This window comes from Hemicordylus capensis, chromosome 1 (assembly GCF_027244095.1).
Source record: "Hemicordylus capensis ecotype Gifberg chromosome 1, rHemCap1.1.pri, whole genome shotgun sequence".
NCBI lineage: Eukaryota > Metazoa > Chordata > Lepidosauria > Squamata > Cordylidae > Hemicordylus > Hemicordylus capensis.
Genome location: NC_069657.1, coordinates 37,707,590 through 37,722,985, shown reverse-complemented (window position 1 = coordinate 37,722,985; position 15,396 = coordinate 37,707,590). Strand labels below are relative to the sequence as shown.

The 15,396-nt window shown below is 41.7% G+C and overlaps 1 protein-coding gene across 12 annotated transcripts in view; it reads right to left on the bottom strand.

The window, feature by feature from the left end:
• Positions 1-858: 858 nt before the first annotated feature.
• The window catches only part of EML5 (EMAP like 5), a 266,795-nt gene continuing 252,257 nt past the window's right edge, over positions 859-15,396 (bottom strand). For 11 of the 12 annotated variants that reach the window (XM_053285479.1, XM_053285478.1, XM_053285469.1 and 8 more), the window contains 3 exons: positions 14,191-14,344; positions 9,960-10,060; positions 859-9,732 (listed from right to left, as the gene is read on the bottom strand). In XM_053285479.1, coding sequence (XP_053141454.1) covers positions 9,696-9,732; positions 9,960-10,060; positions 14,191-14,344 — 292 coding nt within the window. In that variant the 3' untranslated portion in view covers positions 859-9,695. The remainder of the gene's footprint in view (positions 9,733-9,959; positions 10,061-14,190; positions 14,345-15,396) is intronic. The other variant, XR_008313699.1, reaches the window with a different exon arrangement.

The following is a 15,396-nucleotide window of genomic DNA, read 5'->3' as shown; positions in this document are numbered from 1 at the left end:
GATACGGATGAACTCACCTGCTTATCTGGAAGATCTTCCTTCACAGCGGTTGTCCAAGAACTGAGGAACATGGCACCCAGCCCGCCTTTAAATAGCACGCTGTAGGCGTGAGGGTGGGGCTTGGACACCTTGACAAGCTGCGGCATGGCTACCGCATGGTTCCTGTGCAGGTGCAGAATCCATACTTATGGATGTTGACGGATCTCTTCCAGCTCATAAGTTACAGGTGAGCAACCTGTTTTTACATTTATTGACATCTGAACTATGTTGTTATGATTGTATTATTTTAAACTGAGCTGTGGCTGGTCCCAATATAACACTGGGTGTCTCTTAACAGTGGTTAAGAAATTGGCAACAGTTGTGCAATTGTACATTCCCTCTGCACAGACCCTTTCTCTTCTGGAGCAAATCTTCCTATTCCTCCCTAATGAAAAGGGGATACATCAAAGGATATGTCAGTTGGCACAGGCAGTAAAGTTATTTAGGTTCCCTGCTTAACCAGAATGTGGTGCTGATGTATCTTTCAGTCACGTTAAGGTGTGAAGAGTAAATTAATTCAAGGGAAGGGTGGAGCTTCAGAGAAAGTGCGTGAAATCTGTTAGTTGTTTAGGGAGAGCCCCGTATCAAATCTTCACCAACATTTGGTTGGTTAAACTGAATGGCTGAATGGCCACTTTAGGGAACAAAGAAATAGGCAAGGGTCCAGTATATATTTCTTCACCGAAATGCTTGTTTTTCTTAAAGCATTTGGCTGGAGACAGTAACGATCATTCTATAAAGACAATAAGTAGACCCTGGAATCTAAATGGCAGAAATTATTCTTGGGCTCCTTACGATACAATATAAAAGATTAAGCAGTAACATGAATGCATTTTTTATTAAATCTTTTGTATCTTTTGGGGAACTACATTTTCACAAAAATATACAAAAGATAATCTGTACAAATATTTACATAAGATATCAGAAAACAAAATTAGCTCCACATTTTAAACTCAGATTTGACAAATATATTCCTTTAATTCTAAAACTTAACACTCCAGGAAATTACTTTGAAATATTTACGCTTGTAGATAATGTACTTAAAGTTCAGTTAATATTCAGTTATCTTTAAAAAAAACCCAATCCCAACCCTTAATTTCTGCAAAAAAGGCTTAATTGATAAACTTTTAAAATAACAAACTATAGGATTGTATGATCACAGGAATTAGCTCTTTATGATGAGAACCCCAAAGGGAACACACGTAAAACCGTTACCTTTATTACAGTATCAAATTAACATACACCTTTGGACTAGTTTGATGTAAGATTTTTTTCTTTTTTTGGTTAAAGCAAGGAGGATTGTCTAAGAAATACTTCATAGTGTAATGTAGTGGTCCTAGAAAACAAGATGGTTAACGATTGTAAACTCAGTGAAATACAGATAGACAAGAAGCATAATTTTTTTTTAATTGGGAAGAATGAGAAAATGTGGGGCTTCCAGGTAATGGAAGTTTTTAAATTAATAATAAAAAAAAGAAGCACTGCAAGGAGTTTGAAAATAGCATATCCAAATATTTTTTGTAACTGCAGCCTGCTTTGCTGTACCTTACTATGGAATTCCTTTCAAAGAACAGGAAGCTGCTCCTCTTTCATTGTGGACAACACAGATAATAATCAGTTTTTTTGCTAGGCTCCCAAACAGAGTAGACCTGAATTCTAAGGCTGTCACCGGATTCGGGAGCAGTCTGCCAGCGTTTGAGCCCTTTGTGGCAGAGGCTAGCTTAAGCCACCCATCTTTAATACTGCATGATTGCCCTGTAGTTGCCAGCTCATAGTGGGCCAATATGTATTATCAGCTAGCTAGCCGGCAAAGAAGAAAAGAGCAAATGCATACCTCCCTGTGCCTCCCTCCCCACCAAATCTGGCTTCAGACAAACCAGGTCCAAGCAAACTCTTTTACTGTAATAATTGTTAAGAACATAAGAACTGCCCTGCTGGATCAGGCCCAAGGCCCATCTAGTCCAGCCTCCTGTTTCACACAGTGGCCCACCAGATGCCACTGGAAGCCACAGGCAGGAGTTGAGGGCATGCCCTCTCTCCTGCTGTTACTCCCCTGCAACTTGTACTCAGAGGCATCCTGCCTTTGAGGCTGGAGGTGGCCTACAGCCCTCCAATTAGTAGCCGTTGATAGACCTCTCCTCCATGAAGTTATCCAAGCCCCTCTTAAAGCCATCCAGATTGTTGGCTGTCACCACATCTGGTGGCAGAGAATTCCACAAGTTGATTATGCATTGCGTGAAAAAGTCCTGGCAATCAATTTCATGGGATGACCTGAAATCATCCTTAAAAGTCATGACATTCTGATCCAAAATGTATTTATATGGAAAGAAGTTCTATTCAGTTCAAAGTAAGTGGTACAGGCATCACAAATAGGTGGGCCCACTTTGGGTGGCTGTAGCAAATATTTAAAAGTTTTGATTTCACCAGCAGAATGGGAGGGAACCTATGATTTGGGATCAAAATGTCAAATGCAGTCTATCATGTTGTTTTGGGTAGCAGTCAAAACACCTTTTCAGTAGGTGACCCTTTCCCCATTAATTAACAAAACACACCATACACCTTGGGTAACCAGTTTATATTGTCAAAAGGGACATGTGTCAGTTTAGTCAAAATATATTTCCAGGAAACATAATCTGGATCACATTTTTGCCCTTAAATTATTATCTTGAGCTTTACATTTTGTATGAAAATATATTGTTTGCAATTGAATAATTCTGCTTTTCAAAGACAAGGTTCTGTATTCAAGAACTTGCCTTATTAATAGCTAGATGAAGCTTTGTATTTAACCAGCCCATAATTCTGTTTAAATTACTGCAGCTGACCCCAAGGCCCCAAAGCACACTGCGGTAATGGAATATTTGTAGTAAAAGAAGTCAAGGCTTAGAAGTGTCTTAGAAAGCATTATCTGACAGCACCAATTTTTCCCATAAACAGTTAAAACACAAGTAATGTCATTTTGTGCAAGACTACATACACTGCGTTTGGTTAATAATTAAAACATTGATTTTACGGAATTCCTAGGACATTCATCAGTGTTCATGGCCATAGCAGGATACACTCTGGAATGTTGGAACTACTGCTTACATTTCACTGGAAAGTTGATTTCTACACTTTACATATCTTTGATAGAATGGAAAGGTTCTTTGAAACTAGAGATTAGACTTCTTTAAGCAATCTCAGTAATGGAATAGTTTGTCGTTAACATTGTCTATATACTTCATTTTCATTTGAAAATATATTGATTGATAGATAGTCCACTATTACTAATTCTCACCTCATGACAAGGAAGCTATGAAGTATAGTTCCAAAATGGCTGCTGTTGCTTGCACTAGCGGTGAAACCAAAATGTGTTCTTTGTAAGGGTGCCAAGTTTCCAAATGGCTTACACACAAAGCACAGCCAAGCTGCTCTTGGGATGAATGATCTTGGGAGGGTGAGGTAGGCCTCCCCAGGGATGTGGAAGCTCTGAACAGGAGGCTGGTATAAAAGATGGTGGTGCTGCACAGTCTCTGCTGTTTACAAGGCTGGAGATCTCTTTCTAGCAAGGTTTTGTTTCCCTTTGGGCATCTTAAATCATACTCTAGTGCCCCACCCACTCTCTGGCTCTACTCCTGCTATTTATGTGAATAGCTGCCTGTTTGTAGATCAGGAACAAGACAGTATTTACAGGTGAGCCATCTGTCTCTACCATTATATCTAGGGAGGCTCAGAATCGTATTCTTAATGTTAGACTGCTAGCATGATGCCCAAGGGAATGGTGGAAAACAACTTTTTATGTTTTCTAGTTTTGGAACAATAATAGTTTGCAGTTGCTCGGGGGTGGGGAGTGAAAAGCACCTTCTTGATCAGAAGATGGATACTCTCTGCAGCTCTGATACTCCATATAAAACTAGATTTTGGAGATTATCTGAAGTATGTTGCCTGTGGCATATATTAGGCATTAGGACCCTTCAGCCATCCCCAGGGATCTCAATAGGTACAGAAGTCTTCACAAAGTGAAAGTCATTTCTCTGAGAATCTATTGATGGAATTGCTTGTAGAAAAACTGATCTACCTTGCTTAAGGACTGTTTCCCACTCTCCACCCCCACATCAAATGGAAAAGGAGAGAAAAATGCATGTCCAGGCTGAGGAAAGTCAGTATGCAAGTATGTATGATTGTATTTATGAAGGATATGGAACAGAAATGGCTACGTGCTGTACTGGTGTACTTAAGATTGGCCATTATAAAACCATAAATTAGCATGGGAACATTCAATATTGAAAAAGTATCTTTAAAACACAGTTTTGAGTATATATTTCATAATTGTTTAAACAGGTTATTTGGGGTACCTTTATTTTATATGCTATTGAGCCAATATCTGTGTCTGTATTTTTTTTTTTAAAAAAACACAACCATGCCTGCATGGAGAAGAGACTAATCTTCGTATTCTGTCAAAGTTGCTTGGTTTTTATAATCGTACTACAACCATAACAATTTCCATTGTCCCCACATCCTACAAATATTGTATGCTTGAAGGATGTAAGTCAGGAATTGTGTATTTCAGATAAACTGATATGTACATGATCCTGGGCATCAGCTCACTGAATGCCTTTTGTATGTGATTTGGACCAGTATAACCACTCTGAACTCTGATTAGTGTGAACATCCAGCCACACCAGCTATTATCCTTCTTTAACCTATTATTTTGCTCTTTGTAGGAATACCAGCTAGTGGTACAGAGGAGGGATTTAAATAGATAGTATCTTTGCCAGAAGGCCATGCTCATGTCTCACCCCAGTCCCGAATGCCAGGGCTTTATTGGCTGAAGGATGTGTCTTAATGTATGCATACACACAAAGGCCATTAAATAGATGCAGCTTTCAATCCAGCACAGATGTCTTTAAGAAGAAGAAAAAAGGCAGAGGCCAGGATTCAAAGGCATTCCACAGGTCAAAGAGGACTTGGGATTTCTGTTCCTTGAACAGTACTCCTCCGTGTTACAGGCCAAGCCGTTCTTGAGGAGAGGTGGTCTTGTGGCAGCAAGTATGAATTGTCCACTTGGCTAAGCAGGGCCCACCCTGGCTTGCATTTGAATGGGAGACTACATGTGTGAGCACTGTAAGATGTTCTCCTCAGGATGGGGCTGCTCGGGGAAGAACACCGCCAAGTTCCCTCCCTGATGGGCTGAGAGACTCATGCCTTCAGCCTTGGAGAAACTGCTGCCAGTCTGTGTAGACAACTTCGACCCTCCTGCAGATGTTGGCCTACCACTCCCATCAGCCCTGACTATTGACCACTGTGGCTGGGGATTATGGGAGTTGTAGTCCAAAAACAGCTGGAGGGCTGAAGTACAGCCCTTAGTGTAGACAATACTGAGCTACAGGGACCAATGGTCTGACTCGGAATAAGGCAGCTTTCTATATTCCTAAAGAAGTAAAATCCAAAACCAGTTTGTGATATGAGATGAAGGCCTGCTGTTCCAAGAAACGTTGCTTGTGATAGAGACCCCATCCATTTTCAGCACTTGAAAGGTACATAGATTCTGGCAAATTACATAGCTCTGAAGTTCACTTGAATTCTTTTCCATGCAACATTTCTTTTCCCATGTGGAGTAGCAGTTGTGCCTACCTCCCCCTACCATTAGCAGTAATATATGTTATAGACTTAATTTATCTCTTTTCTTGAGAGAGAGAAGGAATATTCACCTGCACATGGAGCATCTCCTTTATGTGTTGTGTGCATGGTGGAAAGGGAATCTGTGCCCACTCCTCCACATGAGTGGAGCACATTGTTGGCTAGGTGAGCATGCAACATGACCCCAACTGAACCATCAAAATGTGCTCCCAGGTATATTTTCTTCTAATTTATGAAGTGTTACAGCACAAGTGTCAGACTTGCATCTAGAAGTTGAAAAGTAACAAAACTAGGAAACTAATTTGGTTTGCCTATACCACAGTGATTGTTAAGTGCATAGTAGGCTTTGGCATGCTCACGTATTTTTCTGTATTGAGGCAAAGCCAACACAGTCTGCAGATCAGAATAAGAAACATAAACACAGCACACAGCAATGGATTTGCAAACTGAGGAAATATGGTAGTAGTTACCATAGGAGACTTTCATGTGACCTGCAATCGCAGTTCCTTCCTTAATCAGATTTGTATATTCAAGAAGAAGGCCACAGGCTGAAGCATTCATTAATCATAATGAAGTCAGCAGACATTTTTCTGTAAGAGTCCTTGAACAAGCACCACTGAAAGGTTGAGATATCGGTCCATTTATGATCAGATCCATCTCTTAATCAGCTATGCCAGACCTAATTCTAGGAGCGTTCATGCTTTGTGTGATTAGGACTTTTTATGGATTTAGTGGCTGACACCACACAGAATAGTTAATGAAAGAGAGAGGTGCCCACACTGCTGCAAGGCACTCTAAAGCACATCTGCATCTCTGTGGAGGTGAGCTGCTCCGTGCCTACTAAGCTACACAATCACAGTTTTGATGCTACTCCAACAACAATCCTCACAGTGAATAAATTGAGAAGCTGCTGTGTCCACTGCCTGCAGCCACCTAATATGAAGCCACCTCTGAAACTAACAGGGAGGTCAGTTTTGTCCATTCAGAAGTTATCATCATCATGAGCCATTTACTATTCAAAAGAAAGGCTAAGTACTCTCATAACATTTTTTAATGGCTAGTTTAGCTCCCTTCTGTGCTGGCTCAACATCATTTCTGTTATTTGTTTAAAAGCTTTCTACTGGCTTATAATGAATAGGTTACTCATGGACAAAAAGGTTTTAGAGGAGAAATAGAAGCAGCAAGTCCTTTTCTATTCAAGTGTAATAAATGTTTCTTTCATTCTGCCATCTAAACTTTTCAGGCCATTACTGATGAGAGATGTATATGGGATGAGTAGAGGGGAAATGATAAAGGAATTACATCAGCTAGTAATTCTTATGCTCAAGAATTACTATAAATTACAAATCATTACACATGTTGTTTATATGTAATGGGAAGAGATTTTGGCTTTAAAGGGGGCTTAGACAAAGTCATGGAGGACAGGTCTATCAATGGCTATTAGTCTCATGGCTATAGACCACCTCCAGCCTCAGAGGCAAGATGCCACTAAATATTAGTTGCAAGGGAGCAACAGCAGGAGAGGTGGCAAGCCCTCACCCCCTGCCTGTGGGCTTCTTGGATGCATCTGGTGGGCCACTGTGTGAAACAGGATGCTGGACTAGATGGACCTTGGGCCTGATCCAGCAGGGCTGTTCTTATTTATATTCTTATGAGAAAAGAAATATAACATGATCCAGAATTAAAAAAATTGCCTGTTAACATCAGCTGTGTTGCCATGTGTGCATTACTGAACAGGAAAGAATAATTCTAGGGAATAATCTTTAACAACTCCACTTTCAATTAGCATGATCACAATGATCAAAGTTGACCCTCCCCTTCTTTCAACACATTTATTGGGTGAATTTGGCACTCTAATCCACATTAGTACTTTTGAGTAAAAAACGAAAGGGAGATAGTCTCCAGATTCATCTGGACTGCAAGGATGTGATTTTGGATAGCATTAGACTTACTTAAATATGAAAATGATACATGCTCCACAATGCACAGGATATTTTAAAAAGATAAAAAGATACAGGTAGCCCTGATTCAACTAACACGAGCCATGCAGAAGTCTCCACATCTGCTGCTGCATTGGTAATTCTCTCGGAGCCTTTGGACTGCAGTGCAGAAGCCTTTCATAGTTTTGAGACTAAGCAAGAGACTGGGGGTAGGGAGGTGGAGTGAGGAGAGCCTTGCCTCACATCACTGCCCTGGAGGGCTTCACCCATTCAGAGCGCCTCACAGCACTTAATCACCTATTTTGAAGGGAGAAGAAAGTGTCTCCAGCATCTACTCCACTTGACAGCTTAAGCTCCTGATATGTGGGGTGCGAGGATTGTGCCAAGTAGAGGACTGTGCCTGAGGCCCAAATGGCTTTCCATGCATGGTCTGCCCAAGATGGGGAGAGGGAAGGGGTGAGATTTAGCTATTTTGGGAAGCTGCCTACCTCACAGCTCAGCTGCATGATCTATTTATTTAAACGGACAAGGAGGCTCTCTCTCCCTTTCTAGTAGGAGGAGCTTATAGTTACAGAAATGGCTTCGTTCATTACCTAGTTAAATATTTCTTCTAAGGATTACAGACCAATGTCTTCAGCATGCATGATTATTTTGAAGCTTACAGCAGACTGTTAGAGCCAATTCAAACGTGCAGGCATTCACGTGCCAAAATCTAACTAGTCACCTTATGTGTAACTTTTCCACGTGGAGGAGCATTTTGACAAATGGTTGAAAATGGCAACTTTCTAAACATGAAGCAATTCCTCATGTCAGGGGTTCTCAAAGATGGACCCCCAGAAGTTGTTGGATTTCAACTCCCATCATCCCAGTCACAATGGCTGGGGATGATGGGGGCTGTAGTCCAACAATATCTGAGGAGCCAGATTTCATAATCCATGCCTGTGGTGTATCCTGATGGAATCTTTTTTCAGAAGGCTATACCATGTGGGTTCTTGCATGTCTGAACTGGCTGTAAGGTTATAATGTGGAGAATGTGAGGATATTTCAACCAGTCTTATTCCTGTGTAAAGAAAGGATTTGCAAAATACATTTGCAGTGATCAGTTTTACTTTGAATATGGATAATTTCAAAAATAAACTAACAATTCCTATTGCCCCCCCCCTTTTTTTGGCGTCTGGTGACCACCCAAAGCTTCATCACTGTATAAATACTAAAATGAATAGCCTACATTGTATTTCCAGCACAGGTCTGCAAGCAAACACAGCAATTTCTCTTTCACTGAGAACACTTTTATTCACAAGGCAAAAACCGGAGTTAGACTTTTAGGTTGTGGGCAAGGCACTCACAATGTGAGCAAATCTGATTCTGCTCACACAACTAATTTAATGTTTAAGTGAAACAAAAACACTAAATTAGCTTTGAAGAATGGGTTCATGCATGTCTACTAGCATTCACCAGACATGATTACAACCCAGGCCTTAAAACCAATAGAATGCTGCAGGTCCGAGGAACAAATCTAATTATTGGGATCTCCCCGCCCCCACCCGCCCGCCAATATGTGTGTGTACTAAACAAACCTTTTGCTGGACCATTCACATATTTTATATTCACCCATTAAAAAAAAATAGTATAGTTTAAGAGCTGCAATGTGGTCTTCCTTTCAGTAATAAAATAAGAGTCTTCTATTTGAGCGAAAGTCAGTCCCCAGTACTTAAAGGAAACATTCATGCTGAAAGTAAACACACTGATGTACAGCACTAGGTCAGAAGTAACATTTCTTGATTACAAATCCAGGATCCTATTGGGAAACTGTACACGGAGCCAAAACTCACTTCCTCATATCCATGTGTTTCAGCATCTGGCAGTGAGTGGGAAACAGACGTAGGTTATCCGGCGATAATGAGTAACGTGACTAGACTCAATAGGTTTGCAGCCGCCCATCCTTCTGATAGACTCTAGTCAGTCAGACAGATGGCAGTCTGTCTTAATCAGCACCATTTCTTGAAGCATGCAGGGCACTGGAGAATGTTTCTTTGCAACCATGGGGCACTCATGCCTCTTACTTCATGCATTGTCCTCTTTGGAACGTCTCCATGTCTCTCAATGAGGCATATGCACACATTTCCAGACAAATATGCTGTATTTTCAAACAGAAATGAAGAGAGAGAAACATTACTGAAAGTTAATGGATTTTAAAGAGAAAAAATATTTTCAAAATACATTAAAACATTATTTCAGACCGTACTCAACTTAATGACTGCTCCTTTTAAAAAATTTGACTCAGTTCTCCGAAACCACAGAAATAAATTTGTTTCAACAGAGTGCAAGAGTTTCTTTCTAGTACTGAAGGAAAAATTGACCTACCTGCTATCATCCCCGCCAGCACTTACAACATATCTATCTCCACTTGTAAAGCGAATATTAGTCACATGGGCCGAGTGACCTAGAAATCTTTTATGTTTTGCCTAATTAAAAAAAATGTACATGTCAACTTCACTGTTTTAAAGAATTGCCCAAACACACATATGTGGAAATAATATTAAACTCTTGTCCTATTTCCTGCTACCTTTCCCCCCACCCGCTACTATCCCTGTTAGAGTATCAGACCATATCGAATGTGTGTACTTAAGTCTGGGGACCAGGGATAGACTGGGACTTCTGTTGGTGTACCGATAGCCCCGCTGCTCAATGGAGTCCCTAACTAAGCTGACGGACTTGGTGTTGGAGTACCCAGGCTTGTGGTGCTGGGGGACTTCAATGTTCACTTTGGGACTGATTTGGCAGCTCAGGAGTTCATAGCAGCCGTGACAACTATGGGCCTATCCCAAGTGGTCTTGGGGCTGACACACACTGCTGATCACACACTTGATTTGGTCTTTCACTCTGATCAGGGTGGTGTTCCGTGGGTGAGGACACCTGTGATTTCCCCATTGTCATGGATGGACCACCATCTGGTTAAGGTTGGACTCACAATCACTTCCCACCTTCGCAGGGGCAAGGGACCTATTAGGATGGTCCGCCCAAGAAGGTTATTGGATCCAATAGGATTTCAAGAAGCCTTGGAGGGATTTAGTGTTGGCTCTGCTAGTGATCCTGTTGATGCTCTGGTGGAGAATTGGAACAGCAAACTCACTGGGGCAGTAAACATATTTGTTCCTAAGCATCCTCTCCTACCCGCTTCAAAACTGCCTTTTTGGTATACGGAAGAACTATGGGGGCTAAAGTGGTGAAGTAGATGATTGAAGCACAAGTGGAGAAAGACTCTGCTTGAATCCGACATATTGCAATATAAGAGCTCATTTGAAGACCTATGCTCAGGTGATACGTGCGGCAAAGAAGCGATTCTTTTCTGCCCATATTGCATCCGCAACTCCGCAATGGCGGAGTTGTCCAGGGTGGTGAGAGGGCTAGTATGTGCCCCTCCTCCCTTGAATCAGAATCTGGAACCATCGATTACCCGCTGTGATGTGTTTAATGAATTCTTTGTGGAAAAAATCTCTTGTATTCAGGCCGACTTAGACTCAATTTTTCCTCCACAATTAGACTCAATTTTTCCTCCAAAATTACTTCAGTGTCTGATATGGAGGTGTCCAGCGACTCCTCTTGTGTGGTTAGGTTGGATCAGTTCCAGTTTGTGACTCCTGAGGATGTGGACAAGCTGATTGGAATGGTGCTGCCTACCACCTGTTCTCTTGACCCTTGCCCGACATGGCTTATACTATCTGGCAGAGCGGCTGTTGTAGAAGGCCTGGTAAGGATTATAAATGCGTTTCTGAGGGAAGGCAGGATGCCTCCTAGTCTTAAGGAGGCAATTATAAGACCACTTCTGAAGAAGCCTACCTTGGATCCCTCAGAGCTGAGTAACTACAGGCCTATCTCCAACCTTTCGTGGTTGGGCAAGGTAATTGAGAGGGTGGTGGCCTCCCAGCTCCAGACAGTCTTGGAGGAAACAGATTATCTAGACCCATTTCAAACTGGCTTCTGGGCTGGCTATGGGGTGGAGACTGCCTTGGTCGGCCTGATGGATGATCTCCAACTGGGAATGGACAGAGGAAGTGTGACTCTGTTGGTCCTTTTGGACCTCAAGTGGCTTTCGATACTATCAACCAAAGTATCTTTCTGGAGCGTCTGAGGGGGTTGGGAGTAAGAGGCACTGCTCTGCAGTGGTTCCGCTCCTACCTCTTGGGCAGGTTTCAGATGGTGTCCCTTTGAGACTGTTGTTCTTCAAAACCTGAACTTTTGTATAGTGTCCCTTAGGGCTCCGTATTGTCTCCGATATTGTTTAACATCTACACAAATCCGCTGGGAGAGATCATCAGGAGATTTTGTGCAGGGTATTATCAGTATGCTGATGACATCCAAATCTATTTCTCCATGTCAGCATAATCGGGAGAAGGCATAACCTCCCTAAATGCCTTTCTGGAGTCGGTAATGGGCTAGATGAGGAATAACAAACTGAGACTGAATCCAGATAAGACGGAGATACTTATTGTGCGGGGTCAGAACTCCAGAGACGATTTTGATCAGCCTGTTCTGGATGGGGTCACACTTCCCCAGAAGGAACAGGTACGCAGTCTGGAGGTGCTTCTGGATTCAAGTCTCTCCCTGGTGTCCCAGGTTGAGGCGGTGGCCAGAGGTACCTTCTATCAGCTTCAGCTGATATGCCTGCTGCATCCGTTTCTTGAGATAGATTATCTCAAAACAGTGGTACATCTGCTGGTCACCTCCATACTGGATTACTGTAATGCGCTCTATGTGGGGCTGCCCTTGTATGTAGTCTGGAAACTACAGTTGGTTCAGAATGTGGCAGCCAGGCTGGTCTCTGGGTCATCTAGGAGGGACCATATTACTCCTGTATTGAAGGAGTTACACTGGCTGCCAATATGTTTCCGGACAAAATACAAGGTGTTAGTTATAACCTATAAAGCCCTAAACAGCTTGGGCCCTGGATATTTAAGAGAACGTCTTCTTCGTTATGAACCCCACCGCCCATTGACATCATCAGGAGAGGTCCGTCTGCATTTGCAATCTCTGTTGCTGCCCCGAGGCTTTGGAATGTGCTCCCTAGTGAAATAAGAGCCTCCCCATCTCTGATAATTTTTAAAAAGTCTTTAAAGATGCATCTGTTCACCCAGGCTTTTAACTGATACTGTTTTGATTGTTTTAATGTTGTTTTACAATATTGTTTTAAAATTTTTAAATTGCCGTATTTTAGATTTCTTGTTTTTGTTTTTAACTAATATTTTAATGTTGTTTTTATCTTGTAAACCACCTAGAGACGTAAGTTTTGGGCAGTATAAAAATATGTTAAATAAATAATAAATACATACCACAGCACTACCCCAGCTGTCTCTCTTGAGCCTTTAAATCTGGGACAAGCAGCTGGACCATACTTGTGCTTCTAACTGTGATGGCATCTGCACATCTATTTTTATTTATTTATTTATTGTTCAATTTCTATACCACCTTTCGTAATGTATCTCAAGGCAGTTTACAAAAGTTAAAATACAATAACAGTCCATAAAAGTTACATTTAAAACTTTAAAATCAACATTAAAAACCATACACACTCCAAAAACCAATTAAAAAGATAAACAGAAACAAGCCGAGAAACTGAGATGCCTCTAAGAGGTAAAAGCCTGAGTTAAAAAAAAGGTCTTGGGTTGCTTTTAAAAAGCAGGCACAGATATCAGAGAGTAACCATTCACTGTGAGAGCATTCCAGAGTCTGGGGGCAACAGAGAAGGCCCTGACTCATGTGCACAACAATTTAGCCTCACTCAATGTCAGCACACAGAGCAAAGGCCCCTCTGAGGATTTTCTCTTTTACTCCTTCTTATGTTGTGTTGCTTCACTTAGATACAGCACTACAAGGGCAGACTGCTGCCCAACTGTTCTTCAGGGACAATTGCTGCTTGCTCCAGGTGAGCTGGAAATCATACAAATGGTGACATGACTGTCCCACTGACCTGAACTGTCAACAAATGGCATTTGTAATCTTTCATGTTCTAGGTGACACAGATCAATCTTTAAAGGGCTCAAAATATGGAAGTAATATGAACAGCCCTGCTGAATCATGCCCAAGGCCTATTTAGTCCAGCATTCTGTTTCCCACAGTGGCCCACCAGATGCCTCTGGGAAGCATACAGGCAAGAGATGAAGGCATGACCTCACTCTTGCTGTTGCTCCCATGCAAATGGTATTAAGAGGCATACTGTCTCTGAGCTTGGTGGCCTATAGCTATCAAGACAAGTAGCCATTGATAGAACTGTCTTCCACAAATTTTTCTAAGTCCCTTTTAAAGTCATCCAAGTTGGTGGCCATCACCATCCCCATGGTAGATAATTCCATGGATTAATTATTCACTGGGGGGGGGGACAAACAAACTAGGACTTTTGTCAGTCCTACGTTTCCTGGCAATGTTTCATGGAATGACGTCTGGTTCTAGTGTTGTAAGTCTACTAAAATGAATTGTGAACTTGAGTGGATTGCTCTACCTTAGTAAAGGAAAACACCCTGCCACTCTCCTTTACCAATATCACAGTAAGCCACTTTAGCAGAAGAGCTCTCATAATTTCCAAGCAAAAAGTTCTTACAAATTTTTCTGGACAAGGAAAGTCGAACAGCTTGACCATGCCAAAGTCATCGCCTGTTACAAGGCTGATTCCCGAGTGAGAAACACAGGCACAATTTACATCAGCTTTCTCAGCATGCCTGGACCAGATTCCAACAACTTCATCTCCTAGAACACTGAAACCAAAGAAATAAGCCTTGATCCAGAGGATGACTATAAATTTTCAGCACAAGTATATCCTTTACAATAGTTGGAAAAGCTGGGCAATATTTTAAGGGCTGAGTCAAACATGACCTTAAAATGTTATGATAAATGAAGAACATAAAAACATTAAAAATGTTTTATTCATGAAGTGTACCTGCATTTGGTTAACCACAGCAAACACAGTAAAAATACAGCAAACAAGTAACAGATAAAGACCACAGCCAAAAATTCTAACAACCAAGCTTTCCTTTTCTTGAACAGCCACCATCCAAGCCAACATGCTGAACTGCCCTGGAAACTGGAGAGTTATAAACGTTGTTTGCAGTATGGCAGGGGAAAGAGATCAGCTGTTCAGAAACTCCACTGGGTGACATCAACCACCCTGAATAAACCTAAGTTGCTCTGGAGCTGAAACACCTTGTAGAATGAGCTGCTCCTAGGGAGTATGAATCTTCCTTTCACCCATCATAATTTAGCTTTTAACCAAACCAATGTTTGGTTTCGGCCAATAGGTGGCATCCTAACCTGCCACACTCCCCACCACAACCCTTCTCTTCCATCTCCTGATCAATAAAGTAACTAAGAAGTTCTGTGTGCTTTATTATTGTTATTTTATTTATACGACCAATATTTATATACTGCTTTTCAACAAAAGTTCCCAAAGCGGTTTATGTATTCATAAATGCTTTCACTTGTTGAGATTATTGTAAAAGTCTGATGGCAGCAAAGGGGTGAAGCTAGTCCCTATTTGCTGCAGATATAATTTTCTCTCTTGCGGGGAGGGGTGTTCCTTGAAGAACTGTAAAAGGTACCACAAGCACAGAATAACCTACTCCCTCCTTTTTATACTAGTCAGTCAAAATGGTTCCTGTCCAGGAAAGTAAGTACAGGTTGAGTATCCCTTATCCGGACTGCTTGGGACCAGAAGTGTTCTGAATTTTGGAATATGTGTAGCATCCAGCCAGCGGCGTCTCCTCATGGCAAAAGCTGAGAGTGGGGGAGGACCCAGGCGGGAGGAGGAGGA